At 41.3% G+C, this 19,051-nt stretch overlaps 1 protein-coding gene across 2 annotated transcripts in view; it reads left to right on the top strand.

The window, feature by feature from the left end:
* The window catches only part of LDAH (lipid droplet associated hydrolase), a 126,871-nt gene extending 116,871 nt beyond the window's left edge, over positions 1 to 10,000 (top strand). For both annotated transcript variants that reach the window (XM_075708172.1, XM_075708171.1), the window contains one exon: positions 9,809 to 10,000. In XM_075708172.1, the coding sequence (XP_075564287.1) occupies positions 9,809 to 10,000 (192 nt within the window). The remainder of the gene's footprint in view (positions 1 to 9,808) is intronic.
* Positions 10,001 to 19,051: the final 9,051 nt, after the last annotated feature.

The following is a 19,051-nucleotide window of genomic DNA, read 5'->3' as shown; positions in this document are numbered from 1 at the left end:
GTTCATGCTGTGTGGTATTCTAATAAAGAAGCAATGACACGAATTTCCAGGATTTTTGGGATGGGTATAAGGTGTGTGCTACACACAGTAAGCAAAGACAGCAATATTTCCCCAGCCTTGTGAGGAATACTTGAGAAGTTTCCGTCCAACCCTTACTACCCCGTAAACATTTACCTTGCCTCCCTCTGCCACAGAGCTGATTGCACAGCAGTGAACAAAATTGCCATTTACAGCCAGATGCTGATCCTGCTGTTGCAAGAGAGATCTGACTGATTCATCTTAGATAAATCCCCACTGAATGTAGACAGTGTCAGGCTGATATTCAGAGGGAAATATTGTTTGCAGCAAATATGGTTGGAAGAATCTGGCCCAGTAATAGTATTGCTTAAATAGTGGTTTCAGGTCTGTTTGTTTTTATTTTGCTATTTATACAGACTTGACTTCTGAAATATTCATGTTCCTGACACTTCTAAATATATACCCTCAAAATGCTCTTAAGTCTTTGAAAGTAACATAGATAATATAAATAAGTTAATCACCCTGGTTCGTTGGCGCATCCTTTTTAAAAGCACATTTTTGCTTTGCATTGAGTTTGACCCTTTGTTATCTGGGAGAAAGTGGAAATAGAAGTGGCCTCGCTTGATCTCTTGGGTCTATGTGCAGGGCTGCCGGCAGCATTGCTAACTGACTGCAGCAATGTTAGAGAGAAGCCTTTCCCCTTCCTCGATTTACCAAATTTCCAGTTAACACTGACAAAGGCTTGAAAACAGGGAACCTGCTCCCTGCCTGTTTGGTAGAACACCGTACCTGACACCGAGGAGAGGAGTAACACATCTTGAATCATGTGTGAAGTAGCCACTCTGCCTGGCTGTGTCTCAGGTTTTGCATCTTAATTTCTCAGAAAGTAAAATGTTTCTCCACTCCCTTTCCAGACGGGGAATTTGGTTTTTTGTTTATTATTATGTTGGTTTAACAAAACTGGCCATGTTCCTTATGTTAAATAAAATCACCATAAATACTTGAACTACCCATTACACCTTTACTACAACCCCTACAGGTTAGTATTTAAAAATAGCATTGTCTACCCCAGATTGTTAACTGCCTCCTCTCAAAATGGTCCAGCAGAAAAAGTTTGGCTTCACACTGCCCTTGGAAAGTTGAGAAATCCCAATTCTGGTAAAACAAGCTGAGAAGCAAATTCCAAAGACCTTGCCATCAAACTGGCTGACCTCAACCACGGCAGGATCATGAGGGGAGAGAGAGATGGTGTCTCGGAGAACCAGATCCCAAAGCATTTAGGGCTTCCTAGGGCAACACCAGCCCTTTGAATTCTTCCCAGAAACTGATTAGTAAAGCCAAAGTACAATTGAAGCAAGTCCAAGAAAAAAGCGTGTCCCAAACCAGCCTGTTCCCATGTCGTTTATACTATTCTTTTGGCAGGATAAGGTGGAGACGCTTTCATAATTCCAGAGAAGCTAAGTCATTTTCTATAAACCTTGATTGAAACTAAAATTAATTCTGGGCTAATGCCTTTTAAACTAGTTTTCATCCAAGAGCAAATAAACTAGTCGCTGGTTACTGTTGAGAGATGTCATCCAGAGAAAAGCTGCTGTCTCATCCAGTGAATGCATGTGGGAGTAATACTGATAAAAAGTTAATGTATTGAAGACAAGGATTTCAGCAAGGACTCTAGTACAGTCTTTCTTGCCATTGCACATGTGCCTCTAGTTTATATCCACAGCGATCAGTCCTTCACTCTTTGCCATCAGCTGGAGTGGTGCCTGCCAATGTAATCAGATCCTAAAGTTGTTATAACATGTACCAAATTCCAGAGAGAGAGAGAAAACTCAATTAATATTTTTTAACTTTTTGAATTTGTTTTTCAGTGTTGACCTATGACAGCCACAGAAGAAGCATAAAAGAAATATCTCTGTAATTTATACTTCTGTGAACTGTCATACATACTAAACCTAGTGCCAATGGAGTCAACTGCAGGAAATCTTTATTATTTTCTTAGAAACTCTTTAAAATGTAAACATCCTGTTGATACGAATCTCAGATTCTTCTGATGTTTACTTAGCAGCTGCCATCATTGTGCAGTGTCTGAGTACACATACCATATTACAGGGTACTAGGCTGACAGAGCCCTATTCTGACTTGGGTTTTATTTTTCAGAAGCTAAGGCTGAACGTACTTCTGAGCACTTAAATGGTAAAGCAGCTTACGAGAACATTGCTGTTATTTTAAAACTATTTGAAACTTAGAAATTGTGTAACTATTTCAAACACAGTATTGAAATGGCTGGCAAAGATAACTCACATCCCCTTTACTCTGCCCTCATCGCCAGATCCTGAAAGAGGACGTGTTTTAGTCACTCATAACAAGCAGGGTGTTGCATCAGGAGTCATCTAAAGTCTTTGTCATGTCCAGTGGTAGCTGCCATTTCCATTTCCATTTCTGAGTCAGGAATACCTGGAAGTCTCAGCATTCAGTATTGCAAAAGAATAAAAAATAATCCTCTCACCTCATGGCAGAAAAGTTAAAAAATGCAAATGTTGAAAAGTTTAAGCCCAGAAGAAAAACAGAAGGAACCTTCTATTTATTGTTTTGAAATCTGTTTATTTTTAAGCTAGTCTCATTATTTTGGGGGCCTGACTCACCATTTTTGAATGCTTAGGTTGGCAGCAGTTTTCCATTGCTGGTACAGTGGTTGTGCTGACTCAGGATGTCTTTACAGCCATGCACAGTCCACAGGAAAATATATACTTTACAGATCCATGCAGACCATATAGTGCACGCCAGTGTTTCCTACCATTAATGAAGATCCCATGTGCCTCTGGTTGCACATGGTTCGTTAATTATGCCTGCCTGTGTGCTGCAATAGCAAAGCTCCTGATGTTAAAATGAAGACAAGAACATTTGGATTCTGGAAACTTTTGTTTAACTATGTCTAAAATGTCTTAATATATTAGGAAAATAGGTAACATCCTAACATCTGTGTATTTTGTAGCTGTGTGTGGCATAGGCAAAGAGCACAGACATTTTGTCATTCAAAGGGAGACCCTCAATGCCACAAATGACAGTCATGTATCTGTCAGGTTTCACAGGCCTTGTACCACCAGTCTGGATCACTGCAAATGTACACCTTAGCTGCAATCCTGCTTTTAGATTTTATTGCATAATCCATTAATAGGGAAGCATTTTGAAAACCATTCTGAGTTCTGTTGGCAGTTTCTAATTAAGAAACCTGTATGTTAAAGTTTTAGATTTGCAGGCATGCACACATAGACACACAGAATGCACACACTAACATCTGCACACGACAGAAGCAGACAAAATAACTGCAGCATCAAATAAAGTTCCCCAAGTCTTCCTGTTATAAAACTGTTCTTAGTTGGCTATAATGTACCCAAACTTTAATTGCATATGTGACACAAGTGTCTATCCTACCTTGACTGTTTATTTTTTATTTCAGTCCAAAGGGTTCTACAATGCCTACAAATAAGGCTCAGGGGAAAATGCATAGTTTTCTCATGGTAAAAATTCTTGGCTTGGAGAAGGAAGCTATTCATTCCAGTGCAGAGGAGATGAGTGTGGAGCTACTATAGAGGGAACTAGTGAGTGAGGGGTAGACAGAGAGAAGGAGGAGGACGAGGAGGAGGCAGGAAGAACCAAAGGCTCCATTTGCTTGGCCAAAGGTAGTCTTCTGGTGCTATATGAGGTGGTGGATTTGAGCTACCCAAGCAAGACTGGCATATGAAACACATGGGCTGCCAGTAGCAGCCAACAACAGGATATGCTTGCATGTCAATCTTAAGTTGCATGAGATCATAGAATCATTTAGGTTGGAGAAGACCCTTAAGATCATTGAGTCCAACCATTAACCTAACATTACCAGATACTTATGTATGGGCACCAGAATCATGCTTTAGGAGTTTACTTGTAGGAATCTATAGGTGCAGTAGGCATTAGAAGTGCAGATGACCCCATTAGAGTCAATAGGAATCTACTGAAGAAGTCAAGGTGGAATTTGGCCCGTATACATGGACATCTAGTTTAATTTTGGGCACAGTGGTATATCCCGATCTGGCCTCCAGCTGCTTTGCCAGAAAGTTGTGGGTATCCTATAAAATCTGTCATATCTGCCAGTCTCATGCAGATGTCTCAGATTAGAGTTTCTCAAATGGCAGTAGGTACCTACACTTAGGCAATTGAGTTCTTAGTGGAGCCTGAAGTGCAGCTTCACCCATCTTACAGTAGTCACCTGCTGTTTCAGCTGAATAGTTTTCTAAGCACCAATGGCTTTATTGAATATATCTTTCCTGACTGTGTGGTGGGAATTTGGATGCCTGGTACACATGTAAACACTGCAATACAGTTACCTGTATTTAGATGTTTTTATGCTGAACTGAACCCAACCCTGATACTAGGAGCAACTGATAGTTTGAGAGATATTTGAGGAGTAGGTCTGGGAACAGAGGTTCTAGACTGATGGAAAAGTGGAGAATTGCTAGGGGCAAAAGCAGCTAGGGTTGGAATTGAAACTCAGAATGGGATGGAGAAACCAGAAGACTAAAATTTGGACATGGCAGGGCAAGAATGTGGGACTAGAATAAGAAGCAGAACTAGTGGAAATTGAAAATGACTGGGTAAGGAGAATAGAGCTGAAACAATGAGCCAAAGGCAGGTAGAGCAGTCCTGAGACCAGAAAGGGACAAGACAGAAGAAGTCATACTTGGAAAGACTGGACAAACAACTGGACAGCAAGGCTGGTAGCTGGTAAATATTCTGCCCTTTTCTGCTTGGAATGGAACCTACATTTCCAAAATCTTATTGTTCCTGTTCTCAGCAGGTACTTTTGGCTATGTTCGCCTGAAAAACAGGAGCAGCACAATAGAAGGGAATTTGTAGAGATAAACAGCAAGTGTTGAGGACCTGATGTTCCCAATGTAGGCATCTCAGAGGGTTATTACTTTAGCCAACAGTTGTCTGGTCCTATGGACTGAATGTCCATTAGTGACCAGAGCTCACTAAGCGTGATCCTGAAGAGCATCTGTGCCTTAGTTTCAGCTGAAAGGAGTTCATACACTCCAAGACTATTCCACAATGTGAACCAAAGCATTGTAAATCTGGACAAACATGACATTTGCTTCAAAAACACACAATAGATCCAAACTAAATCACTAATTTCTGTGCTGGACACCCCCAGTGTGACACCCAGCAGGAAGTTGTCCCATGTTCTTCTGGCCAGAAGCTGACAGTGCTACTTCTTTCAATTACACCATTACCTTAAGGGACAGAGGCCTAAAGCAACAGATCTAGAGGTGCTAACAGTGTTGGCAGTACATGTAGGTGCCACGTGTAAAATACCTGGGTTTTTGTTTACCTCCTTGAGGTCTAGCAGACTGTATCACAAGCTCTGGTAAAACCATTTGATATTGCATTACTAAGCATTTCAAAGTTAGGGAGCACCGATCTTAATTCAGACGCCTTTTATGTATGCATTAAGTGGTCCAGCATTAAAACATCACTCTTCCTTTTTCCTCTTTCATTAACCAAAAGAGCTGTGTAATGAAGGGGACAGCAGGATGCAGAACTCCTACCTCATTTGTGGCAGAAGTGGTAAAATGCCCGTTGAAAGAAACAGGGAACTATATGAAGTAAAAACAGATAGCTTCATGGTAAAGGCACCTAAACTTCACATCCAAGAATGAGCTGTTGGTGAAGTCATTAATATTTTGCATAGATGGTCACAGTTTGTCCTCACTTTTCTCAGTATGTCATTTAAGACCTTGAAATCTGTTTTACAGACAGATAGACAGTGTTTCAGAGCACCTGCGAATGAAGTCCAGGAATGCTATCCTTTGAGCATAGTCAATACTGTGTAATGCTATGCACATTAAATGTATGTATACTTTCAAATTAATGTACGTAATTTGACATTGATTTCTGTGCTACCCATCTGCAAAATGGAGATAAAAATGGCCACTAAGGTGTTGCAAAACTAAATTAATAAATGTGAGCATGCAAATCCTGTAGTGGTGTGTATGAGAGGAATGCACATAAGAAAATAAATTCTGTCTGTTAACTATGAAATATGTGGTAAATAAATCCTCAGACCACACACAGAATTTAAAATGAAAAATACTATCAAATAGCAGCTCATCAGCTGAATGTCATCCTGTCAGTGGATTGAATGAGTCAAGGATCCTTTGGATCGTGCAATGAAAGATTAAACCGTAATGCAAGTATACCAGAGGCAAGCTAAGAATGCACATAAATCTTTTGTTTAGGCATTTCCAAATCTGTGAGTTCTCAAGTTTACAACCCTACCTGGAGAACAGCCCATTTTGCAGTACATGCAGACTAAGCCAAGTATTTTATCCACCTTTGTAAGTGTAAATGACTTTTCATCTGTTTCTAAATGGTCATGTGATGAGACTCTGTGACTAGCCTATCAAAATATCTAATAATTTCAAGGACTAATTCATTAAACTGGAGTTGCTCCATTTCTTTTTTTCTCGGTTTCATCTTTATTTTTGTATCTGTTGGTAACGGAGCCCAGGGTTAAACATAATTCGATCAGATGTTTGGCTTTCAAAAGGCCTGAATGCAGCTGGCCATTTTACATTGTCTTTTTTGAAGAATTTTTGCTAGTGTGACATCCTGTGATTTATGAATCAAAGGCAAGATCAAAATAAGTTTTCTGCTAAAGCAAATGACATACCTTGTTTCCAGCAATTAGTGAGTGACAAAGGAAACCAATAATGTTTGTTAACATGGAATGGCTTATGTTCTATGTTTTACATATGTGTAGAAGTGTAACTTGGGTTTGTGTCTATGCAACTAAGATATTGTATTTTGGATACAGCCAATAGTCAGTAATATCCAAGATTTGGGTATGCTTCAACAAGAGAAAAGCAAGTTAGACAAAAATTTGTAACATTTTGTGAAATGCAGTCTGGGCTCTTAGCCCACCTCTGCCCCAGTGGGTGCATTTATTTATATTCCACATGGCTACAAAAATGATGGAATTGAAGATTTTTGTGATGAAAGGAAAACTTCTTGTCCCCTAATTTATGTTAGCATTGCTCAATTATTCAGTGAAGTACAGAACTGAAATATGAAACAAATGAGAGTAATGGAATTGGGCCAAGCTGTGTGTGTGATATGTTGAGCAATCAACATCTTTCTGGTACCTGCATTCAAACATTTTAGTATAAAGAGTCCTCATCATTAATCTTGTTCCTGTATAGTTTTAAATCCATAGGTTTTTACTCTCTCCCAGACAACCACTCTCCTTTCAAATACTTTATAGCAATTGAAAAACATAGCTATAGCATGCAAAGTTGAGATGAAACTGGGGGGAAATGATGACATGGGAAAGAGTGACATTCAGTGTTTCCAACAGAGGAAAAAGACACTGCATTGAATATGATATTTGCCTGGAATTTATGACTTTTGTGTTCAGGTGGGCCCTGTAGCACCTGCTTCATGTATGTCATTGAACAAGGTTATTAGGGCAATATCAAAACAAAATGGACCTTGGTGGAATTTTCGTTCCACATTACAACCCAGAAGAAAATTGCTCATTGATCTCTGGGAAGTGCCTGTGCTCTACCCAGGCAGCAATTCACAAAGATAAGATAGTTGGGGTTGTTCAGCCAGGAGAAGAGAAGGCTCCAGGGAGACCTTATTGCAGCTTTTCAATACTTAAAGGGGGCTTATAAGAAAGATGGGGGCAGACTTTATAGCAGGGCCTGTTGCGACAGGACAAGGGATAATGACTGGGTAGATTTAGACTAGATGGAAGGAAGAATTTTTTTACGATGAGGGTGGTGAAACACTGGAACAGGTTGCCCAGAGAGGTGGTAGATGCTCCTGGAAACATCCCTGGAAACATTCATGGTCAGGTTGGACAGGGCCCTGAGCAACCTGATCTAGTTGAAGATGTCCCTGCTTATGGCAGGGGAGTTGGACTAGATGATCTTAGGCCGGTCACGAGCGGTGTGGCCGGTCACGAGCGGTGTTCCCCAGGGCTCTGTTTTAGGGCCAGTCTTGTTCAATATCTTTATCAATGATCTGGATGAGGGGATCGAGTGCACCCTCAGTAAGTTTGCAGACAACACCAAATTGGGTGGGAGTGTTGATCTGCTCGAGGGTAGGATGGCCCTGCAGAGGGACCTGGACAGACTGGATCGATGGGCCGTGGCCAACTGTATGAGGTTCAACAAGGCCAAGTGCCGGGTCCTGCACTTGGGTCACAACAACCCCATGCAACGCTACAGGCTTGGGGAGGAGTGGCTGGAAAGCTGCCTGGCCGAAAAGGACCTGGGGGTGTTAGTAGATAGCCGGCTGAACATGAGCCAGCAGTGTGCCCAGGTGGCCAAGAAGGCCAACAGCATCCTGGCTTGTATCAGGAATGCTGTGGCCAGCAGGAGCAGGGAGGTGATTGTCCCCCTGTACTCGGCGCTGGTGAGGCCGCACCTGGAATACTGTGTCCAGTTTTGGGCCCCTCACTACAAGAAAGACATTGAGGTGCTGGAGCGTGTTCAGAGGCGGGCAACGAAGCTGGTGAAGGGTCTGGAGAACAAGTCTTATGAGGAGCGGCTGAGGGAACTGGGGTTGTTTAGCCTGGAAAAGAGGAGGCTGAGGGGAGACCTTATCGCTCTCTACAACTACCTGAAAGGAGGTTGTAGTGAGGTGGGTGTTGGTCTCTTCTCCCAAGTAGCTAGCGATAGGACAAGAGGAAATGGGCTTAAGCTGCGCCAGGGGAGGTTTAGACTGGAAATTAGGAAAAATTTCTTTACGGAAAGGGTGGTCAGGCATTGGAACAGGCTGCCCAGAGAGGTGGTGGAGTCACCATCCCTGGAGGCGTTTAAAAAACGGGTAGATGTGGCACTTCGGGATATGGTTTAGTCTGGTCTACCCTTAATTAGTCTAGAGTGGGCTTGGTAGTGTAGGTTAATGGTTGGACTGGATGATCTTAAAGGTCTTTTCCAACCTAGATGATTCTATGATTCTATGATTCTATTCTATGATCTTTAAAAGGTCCCTTCCAACCCAAACTATTCAATGATTCTATGATTCTAAAATTCTCCAAGCAAAAAAAGTTTTGCTTCTGAGAATGGCCATAATTGCTGTTATTCTAACATGACTGAGTGAATCACCTCTAGTTTACATCTAACACTGAGTTTAAGAAAAATAGGTGCTCCTCCACCTAAGGCCCCAACCAAGCAGGTGGTTTGAGATCACACCTAACAAATGCCAGTAAGACTGAGCTGCTCACAAACATGGAGTAACCTCCTACTTTCTCTTCATTTATATCCAGAAGAAAGCCATAATGGGTAGCCCCTTCAGCTGGGACATAGCATCAAGTTTACTGATAATTTTACTGTTTGGTTAAATAGCTAGAAAGCTAACACAGAAGACAGCTAATACCTGGGGAAGACACAAGAGCTTACCTGGCTTACCTTGGACTCCATGGACAACTAGATGTTTTGATCCATAATGACAGATTTCTTAAGACAGCCAGACTTTCATCAGCAGATCTCCGTTTTCAGAGTTAAGCCTGTATTGTGTTCCACAGTTTTACAGATTAGGAAACTGAGTCACAGAGCTTTTAATTGGCTTCATCATAATTGCAGACTTGGAAACAACCAAGAACTACCAATTTGCTATTCCTCACAGTACATCTTGGGTCATAAAGCATTGCTTATTTCCAAATAATTCAGTGTTCTTTCTTTGGGTATTGGTTGTTTCATCAGTAACTTTTCAAATTAATGATCTGATATGCTTTGATTTCTAGCTGATTTTTTACTATGGAACTGGAGACAGCTGGTGTCCACAGCAGTACTACGAAGAGATCAAAATGGATTTTCCAGACGGGGACATTCGACTTTGTGAGAAAGGGCTCCGCCATGCTTTTGTACTAGATGCCAGCAAGGAGATGGCTGCCATGATTACAGACTGGTTACAGGATGATCTGACCAAATTATAAACACGGATTCACTGACTAACAAGAAAATGGTGTAATTATTTTGTGAATGTGTAATTTTTTGTGAGAGAGTCTGTCCTATTTTTTTTCTGTTTATTATAGATTATGGCTTGTTTTCTATTGAGATGTTTTAAAGAAAGTTAAAGAGAGACTGGCTGGTCCAAAGTATAATTTTATTGATTCAGTGGTGATGTACCTTCATCCTGTGTCTTCAGGACTCTGCAGGACTTGGTGAAGGGTGGAATACTTACTGTGTCTGCTAGCACTCTAGACAGCACTGATACTAGATTCACTGGCTATGAGTGTACGTGAGTTACTACCACCTCACTCACCTGCTGGAGAACTGTCAGGGATGGATTAGGGGCAGCCCAGCTGGCCTGCTTTAGAAATACATACCAGGCTACTCTGTATGGATAAAAATCCCCCTGTGGATGGATCCTGGCAATGGATCCTAGTATGCTGTGAAAGACCTGGCCCTCTCCACATGTCTCATCCATCCATGTACCCTGGTGCATGACAGAACAGCCCAAGGCCCCAGGACAACGCTAATGTCGTCTCCTCCAGGTCAGATGGGGTTGGTGGTCAATCAGAGGTTGGGCTGAGTTCAGGATGAGTACAAGGGAAACGTGTAGATGAGGTGTGCAGTTTCTCCAAGTCTCAGAAGGGGTTTAGGGTGCTGCCAGGACTCCACAGGGTTTTAAAAATACTGTAAGGTAACTGTGGCTACTCAGCAAGGGAATACATATGGAGCTGTCTGGAACATGGCCAAGTGTTTCATTTTTTGATTGACTGTAGAGAAGGTAAAGGACGCTGGTCAAAAGTACCAGTATTAAAAGGTTAAAATGGATTGCAGAATCCATACAGAACTACTTATAGGTGGCCTAGTTCTCCTAATGAAGTCCATGAGAACAGTGCTTGCTCAGCAGCTTTAAAGAATTAAACCAGTTTTGATGCGTGCCTAAATTTCAGTTCTTTGCTCTAAGGACTGAAGTATGAAATTTTCTGCCAAGCCACAAATTAGGTAAGTCCGCTGTGAGAAAATGGCTATTACTCTGCCATGGTTGCACCCATGAAATGGCATGAAATGTTACTATTGAGAACCAGATCCTTGCTATAGCACATCGCTGACAAGTACACTGTTCTTCACATTTGTTCATCCCTCTCCTTTACAGATAGCAAAAAACTAGAAAAAAACATCCTACCAGTTGTGATAACAGAAGAAGTTACAGGCGATAGCTAGAAATGAAAATAATGTAAGGGGAACAGAGCCAAGTGTAATCAGGAAAAGCTTTCTTGCCATGAACCTGTGAAATAGTCTCCCATGGAGTTCACAGAGACATTTATAAATAAACAAAACACTACAGAATATAGTCAGGGGAAGTCCTGCCCTTGCAAACAGATGAATTTAGGTGATGCATCGGGTATCTAACTTACATGATTTACTAACAGTTTTAATGTGGTTCTAGTGAGAATGGTACTGGAGAACATTCTCTGTGATGCAGAAAGACCAATTAATTCCTAACTTTTCTTACACAGTTATATACACAGCTTCCACTTCTCTCTAAATCCCCCTTGAATCTTTCATTAATATTTAGAGCAATTTGTAATAGAATTCAGTTTCTGGATATTTTGGACTAGTTTTCAAACCTGCAGACAGACAGTGGATTTAAGTGACCTTCTTTGTATCAGAAGCTGGTTTAGCTTTTGAGACTAGCCAGTGGATTTTCAGATTACACTGCTGCGTAATGAAACAGATAGTGATGCTTGAGGCAGAAATGTTGAGACCACAGTTGCAGCAGCATGGGGAGGAACCAGATACGTTCAAAGTGAAGGGGCTGTGCCTGTGCAACTCATTGGGTTTATTGGAGAGTCATGGGACTTTCCTTCTTTCTACAGGGCCATATTCGGTCAGGATCAAAACAATTCTTGTGCTCACTTTACAAATCCATAGTTGTATGTGTCTGTGTGTGTTTAAACAGCCCCCAGATGTTGGCATGCATTCCTGTTGGCTGGCCTTATGGCAGATGCTAAATGCATCTGTCAGCCTAGGTGCTGCCTGGGGCAGAGTGAGGCGGTATGTGTTCACATACGTGGAGATACATATATGTACACGTATATATCTATATATACACATATGCACATGTTTGTATGTTAGCAACGTAAAAAATACAGTACAATTGGTTGTTTTGGTTTACACGTTGATCTGGTTGAACAAAACTTTGTTCTTCAAAGTATATGGAATCAGGCAGTCGAGCAAGGACTCAGTTTGTAAAAGTTCAGCTGTTGTAGTGGATCTCCTGAGAACAGAAAAAATCTTGCATTAACCAAAGATGACAAGCAACTATTAAAGCCTGGAAACTGAAGCACCTATGAGAAGCAGTTGTTTACAGTGCATTATTCGTATACTTTGTATGAGGAGTTAATTTAGCAATACTTGTACTTGACTTGTGTATGCCTTTTATACAAATGTTAATCCATTATAATAAATCCTACTGACTGCATTAAGACCTAAACTGAGATTAATCTGGTCAGTGATGACCAGATCTACTGCAGGATAATGCCTTACGATTTTCTTAAATGAATTTTCTCAAAGATTATCAAAACCATATTGATTCAAATTTCCACCTTCCTCCTAGAAGCTGTTACTGTAAGGCTAAGATCTGAAAATTTGCTACTCTATTCATTGCAAAAAAGCACAGGTCTAGTTTTCACAGATATATTTCCTAAGAGGAGCAGATCTCACACAATGAGAATCCAGCTCCTCTGAAGCCTATGGTGTTCACCATGACCCCAGGCAGAGTGTCAAAAAGTGCTTATGGTCCAAATGTGCCCACTTACCATGAAAACACAGTGTGGTCTTGTCTATTTTAGACTATTTTAGAATTCTTGGGAAACCTATCGCAAATGAATTGACTGTATGCAGTAGCACCTAATCTCTGTCATTCACATTTGTGCTTAATTGTCACCACGCAAGTAATCCTGCTAGCTTCAATGACTTTGACTGATGTTCAAGTGTTTTGCTAGGTCGATACTTTTATGAAAAAGTACACAACTCCAATAACAAAAATAAAGACATTTATGGTAAAATGTAACTTGATTCTTTATTTTGATAGCTTGTTTAGTCTTAGTTCACCTTCTTCATTACTTCATGCATGCAAAATTTACAAAAATACTTGCCAAACCCCAAATTTCACAGGCGATGTAGACATCTGCTAAGTGCAGAGAAAATCAGTGGGTGGTAGGCACCTGACTCACTTAGGCATTTTTATCCACAGCCACTCCAAAATAGTAATCAGTCAGTGTTTCCCCTGCTCCCTCCAGCTCCATGTTCGCTGCTTTGAATGAGCTATAGAATGTGTGGATTAGTGAGGTTTGTCCCTTCAGGAAGCTCGATGAGTGCTTGCCCAGTGTTTATGGTGAAGAATTTGGAGTTGGACTCCAAGCTAAACACCAGTTTCTTGACTCACAGGAGACAGATTGCATACATGAGCCACAACAGATAATCTCTTCTCTGCAGTTGAGGTCATTTATGTATTTATTTTACAGAAAATGGGTTTATACGTGCATCCACTCCCTGTCCCTTTCTTTGGTCTAGCTAATTGCCAGCAAAGACTGTAAACAAGATGTTCAATGTTATCATTAATAAAGTTGCTCGAACTGTTACTGGGTTTGGATAAACTTACTAGACCCAAGAGACTTGTTTTACTCTGTGTCACAGGTCACACTCAGACTCCCAACTACAGTAAGTTTCTGAGGCTCTTCACTTGCAGGCAAATGTTCTCCTTCCTGGCACATTTACAAAATAAGAATCCAGACAGTGTTTGTGAGTGACCAGAAACTATTAAAACAGCATATATTTCTGGAACAGCTGGCGGGGTTTGAGTACAAGCAGCAGATACAGCAGTAACAGTACAAGCCGGATGCCAGAAGTGATCGTTGCTCTCAGTAGCATCGTGCAGAAGTTATGAAACAGGCTAACAGGCATGCTCAGATGGCACAGGCAGGGAGAGGTTTAATTAAAGACTATTTTCAAGTGCTTAAGCTGATAGTAAATGGACTAGGTTTTTCTGTTCCACCTACTGCAGGAACGTGCTTGCAAGAAGTAGTTGTGTTGTGGAAAGCAGTTTGCAGCAGCTAATAAAATGCAGAATGTTGTCTAAATATCTGACTCACTCTGTATCTGACTGCAGTGTTTGCCAGTCAGACGCTCAAAGGAGATTTTTTTCCATCCTATTTGAAGCAATTCACAATGAAAGAGACAGCGGGGGGTGCCCCCGACTCTCCCAGTTTATGAACATCTTCCACAGACTCACCTTAAAGCCCCCCAAGCTCTAAAATACACTGTGCTTCATATATTAAGAGAAATCCTTGTGTATGAAGATGAGATGGCTTGGAATTGGGAAAAACAGGCTTTCCCAGTGTCAGGACTCAGCTACTCCTTTTCCCTAACAGGCACCCTTAAAATTCGATAAGGATCCAGCTGTTCCAATCTAACTTAGAATCATAGAATCATTTAGGTTATATTAGGTTATACGTAATTTAGGTTATATATTGTTTAGGTATATTTTAAGTTCATCAATATATTTTAAATTAATCTTGTTTATTTTCCAGTCTCTTCAGACCTAGTCCATAAAATGTATCTGCTATTCTCACAATAAATAGCATCTTACTCTGACTGAAGTTATAAAGAATGCCAGCCTGTAAAAAAGCCACTATTCAAATTTTTTCCATGTCTTTTTAAAAAGTAATACATCTGCCTTATTTATCTCATATAAAGTTTGAAATAAGGATTTAATGAGGTCTTGAGTATGCAAGTAATTCACAGAATCATAGAATCGTTTAGGTTGGAAAAGACCTTTAAGATCATCCAGTCCAACCATTAACCTACACTACCAAGTCTACCACTAAACCAATTAAGGGTAGAGTAATAATTAATTTCATGTTTCCTGGCTTGGTGGCTGGATTATTTTTTAATGAGTAAAACTAGGAATCATTAAGGTTGGAAAGGACCTCTAAGATCATCAGTCCAACCGTCAACCCAACACCACCATGCCCACTAAACCATGTCCCAAAGAGCCACATCTACACATTTTTTGAATACCTCCAGGGATGGTGACTCCACCACCTCTCTGGGCAGCCTGTTCCAATGCTTGACCACTCTTTCCATGACAAAGTTTTTCCTAATATCCAACCTAAACCTTCCCTGACGCAACTTGAGGCCATTTCCTCTCCTCCTATCGCTAACTACTTGGGAGAAGAGACCAACACCCACCTCACTGCAACCTCCTTTCAAGTAGTTGTAGAGAGTGATAAGGTCTCCCCTCAGCCTCCTCTTCTCCAGGCTAAACAACCCCAGTTCCCTCAGCCGCTCCTCATAAGGCCTGTGCTCCAGACCCTTCACCAGCCTTGTTGCCCTTCTCTGGACACGCTCCAGCACCTCAATGTCTTTCTTGTAGTGAGGGGCACAAAACTGGACACAGTATTCCAGGTGCAGCCTCACCAGTGCTGAGCACAGGGGAACAATCACCTCCCTGCTCCTGCTGGCCACACTATTCCTGATACAAGCCAGGATGCTGTTGGCCTTCTTGGCCACCTGGCCACACTGCTGGCTCATGTTCAGCAGGCTGTCTACCAACACCCCCAGGTCCTTTTCAGCCAGGCAACTTTCCAGCCACTCTTCCCCAAGCCTGTAGCATTGCATGGGGTTGTTGTGACCCGGCACTTGGCCTTGTTGAACCTCATACAGCTGGCCTCGGCCCATCGGTCCAGCCAACTTGTTATAACCAGGAATACCATTTATAGAATATAAATGTTTTGAAGTGTTAACATCATCTGCTTTCATCATGCAGGGGGTACTGCAACTCATCAGTGTTTATTAGGAAGGAACCTGTATTTTCACCCACAAAAAAAAAACAACCCCAAACCAAAAAAACCCAGGATTTTAAGCATCCTGATTGAACTGGGAGTGTATAACTCCAATTACAGCCTCGGTAAAGTCAATAGGATTGCACACATGCTTAGGGAGACTCAAGTGATTGACTGACTGAGATGAGGGCAACAGAGGTGACATGACATAAACAAAGAGCTTCAGTACAAAAATATCATGTGCAAGACAGGAGTTCCCTTTTATCCTCATATGCCTACTAGTTTGCACCAAAATAGGACAGTCCAATGCAGCTGGATTCCTATGGATTTAGAACTTTGTAATAATGAGGATTTAAGTTTTCACAGTAATGAAAACATTCCTGCTTAATATCAGTTATTGAAAATAAGATTAAATTCTCATACTAGAATACTTCAGGACTGCAGTTCAGCCTCACAGCAAACACATGTCCCAGTGATCTCCCCAAGCATCTTCTGAACTGGTCTGCATTACAGAGAACTGTGTGGGATGGTACATGAGAGGCTTCAGGTAAGTCTCAAGCAGATGTGAGAGCCTGGTCCAAAACCTACTGAAGCTAAGAGACATTAAAACTAATTTCACTGGACTTTGGATTGGGTGCTAAGAGGAAAACTGGTGCTCCAAGCAAAGTCGAGCTGGCTCACCTAACTTGCCCCCAATTCATAAAGAAGTGCTCCCAAAATAGATGTCTAAATTCTCTGTCTGGTCTAACTTAGATTTCTAAATGTAGGGGTAGCAGATCTCCCTCTGGAGGTCCTGGCAGGCACCAACTAATTTTTTTACTACATAAGGGACTTAGGCATTTGCTTTTGGATTAAGTCACTAGGTGCCCAAGTCAGCCCATGTCCTGTTTTACCAACGCTCTGCATTTTCTTCTATTGTATCGGTGTGACCTTGGGCATCTCACCCATCTTTGCTGTGCCTCTGATTTCCCTCAAATATAAACTGACCATGACAATTCTTGGCTTTCAGAATATATATGAGCATTAACTAGTTTATGTTGTAAATCACAAGTAGTCTGAAGTGCTATGTTAGCACTATGGACTAAAAACCTGTCTCCACTGGACACAAACCTACTGCTGCCATTGATTTCAGTGAAGACATGATGGGATTCCTGTGAATAACCATTTGCTCTCACTCGTCAATGTTTTGTTGAAAATAACTTGTTAAGATAATACTTTCCTGTAAAACTGCACAGAGAGTGGGCAGGGGGGCATGGGGGCAAATGCCATCCTGTCTCCCTCCATGTGCCTAGCCAGAGAACTTGTGCCAAAAGACCCCCTCAGCCAACAGGACCATAAATGACCATGTGAGGATGTGGGATACTGCCCAAAAGGTGGCTTGTGCTCAGTCTGTCACTCCATGTGCCACTGGGAATAGAAATCACCACACCTCACTTCAGCTGAGCCGTGTGTTTGTGGGTGTGCTTAAGATGAAGGGACAGCCTAGAAAATATGTGTCTTGTAAAAATTAATTTTTAAGTCCTTCCGGCAAACCTCTCTTGTCAGTTCTCCATGCATTTCTCCTGGGTCTTGAAAACTGAGGTTGCTCTGCTATGACTGAAACACATACCTGATACCTTGAAGACTTCTTCTATGGTTCCAAATGTGCCTTACTCCACACCTGCATGTTCACAGTATGGTGTGTGTTAGCAATGTAGCAGAGGCAGTCGTAAACCTATTACCTTCACTCAGTGTCTGCAAGGCACTTTGGTGACATCCATTGCAGGAGCACATGCTAAAGCAACTCACTCTGCCTGAAACTTCCGCGTTCGCCACTATACCGTCCTAGTGAAAGCAGATGAGAAAAAGGTTGTATAGCTATTTAACAGCCCATTCCTGAATGACATTAACCTAAAGTCATGGATTAAGCTAACCTTACAGATTCCCTGCTTTCTGGATGTCCCATAGCTTTTGCCTCTTACCTAGCACCTACCAGAAATGCAAAAGGATTTCATGTCCAAAGGTGTTTTATTAAGCTATTAAAAAAAAAAAAAAAAGACTTTGAAAGAGAGAAGAACAGAACAATAAAAAACAATATTCAATTAAAAGCAATCTTTAACAAAACATTTGCTGCAGTGGTAATAAGCAGCCTAATCTCTCAAGTACTGGGCAATGTATCATGTGCACCAGTGACACCTAAGAGGAATGAAACCACCAGACCTGACTTGGGGGAAAAGATCTCTCTACTGCATTTTTCCAGGTATTTTTTCCTTTCCCAAATTTTGAAATTCCTAATTTCTTCCTCATTTCCTAAGGGGATGTTTTCACCAGACCTAACCAAATTGGGTTCCTCCCTCAGCCCTCCAGAAGATGTTGCCTTGGGCTCCCTCTGCGGGGACCAGGGGGAGCCGGGCACCTGCAGGGGCAGAGTCCTGTGCTCAAGTCAAACCCATCAGGCCAGCTTTGGGTGATCACAAGCACAATGTGAGCAGGGGATATTCTTCCAGCTCTCATATTTACCCCCTCCATTCAATGTTTCTGAGCCTCTAGAGCTTTCCATTCAAGTCAATGGAGAGAATCCTGTTTGTCTGGCTGGAGCTGGGTAGCTACTAGTCAAGGCAGGTGAACTGTATTCCGAAACACAAGGAAGAAAAGGGATTTACATTTTGATGATAAATCCATTGCAAACACTCACTGTTCTGCAACACTTTTTCTTGGAAAATACCTGAGGTTGCCAAGATAGGCAGTTTAAAATGAATGGCTTTTTCATTTTTGGTTTTAACATCTTAGGTAGCCCAGGAAGTAAAGGTGACTTTTGAAGGCTGCTCTGAAATGAGCCATCTGGTTTTGGGACAGAGGCACAGGTCTTCAAAAGAAAAAAAAATCTTGCAGAGATCAATTTATCAATAAAATATTTAATAAACTTATCTGTACAAAATATTAAAAAGGTTATTGAAGAGTATACAAGAATAGTTATTTAACAAATATATACTGCTATATAATATATTCAAGAAAATATAGATTGCTGTTTACAGTTCATTTACAATCCCATATGTACAATCTATTTAAACTTTAGAATACATACAAACAATGCATTTACACCATCACTTACAGAGCTATCTTCTTTAGAGATATTTCACACACTCAGACCTGAAAAAGCTGAACAAATACATGGATAGTTTAGAGGCACACACAGGGATACAAGTATTG

This window comes from Pelecanus crispus, chromosome 3 (genome assembly GCF_030463565.1).
Source record: "Pelecanus crispus isolate bPelCri1 chromosome 3, bPelCri1.pri, whole genome shotgun sequence".
NCBI lineage: Eukaryota > Metazoa > Chordata > Aves > Pelecaniformes > Pelecanidae > Pelecanus > Pelecanus crispus.
Note: the sequence above shows the minus strand (reverse complement) of the source record. Positions and strands in the feature narration are given on the sequence as shown.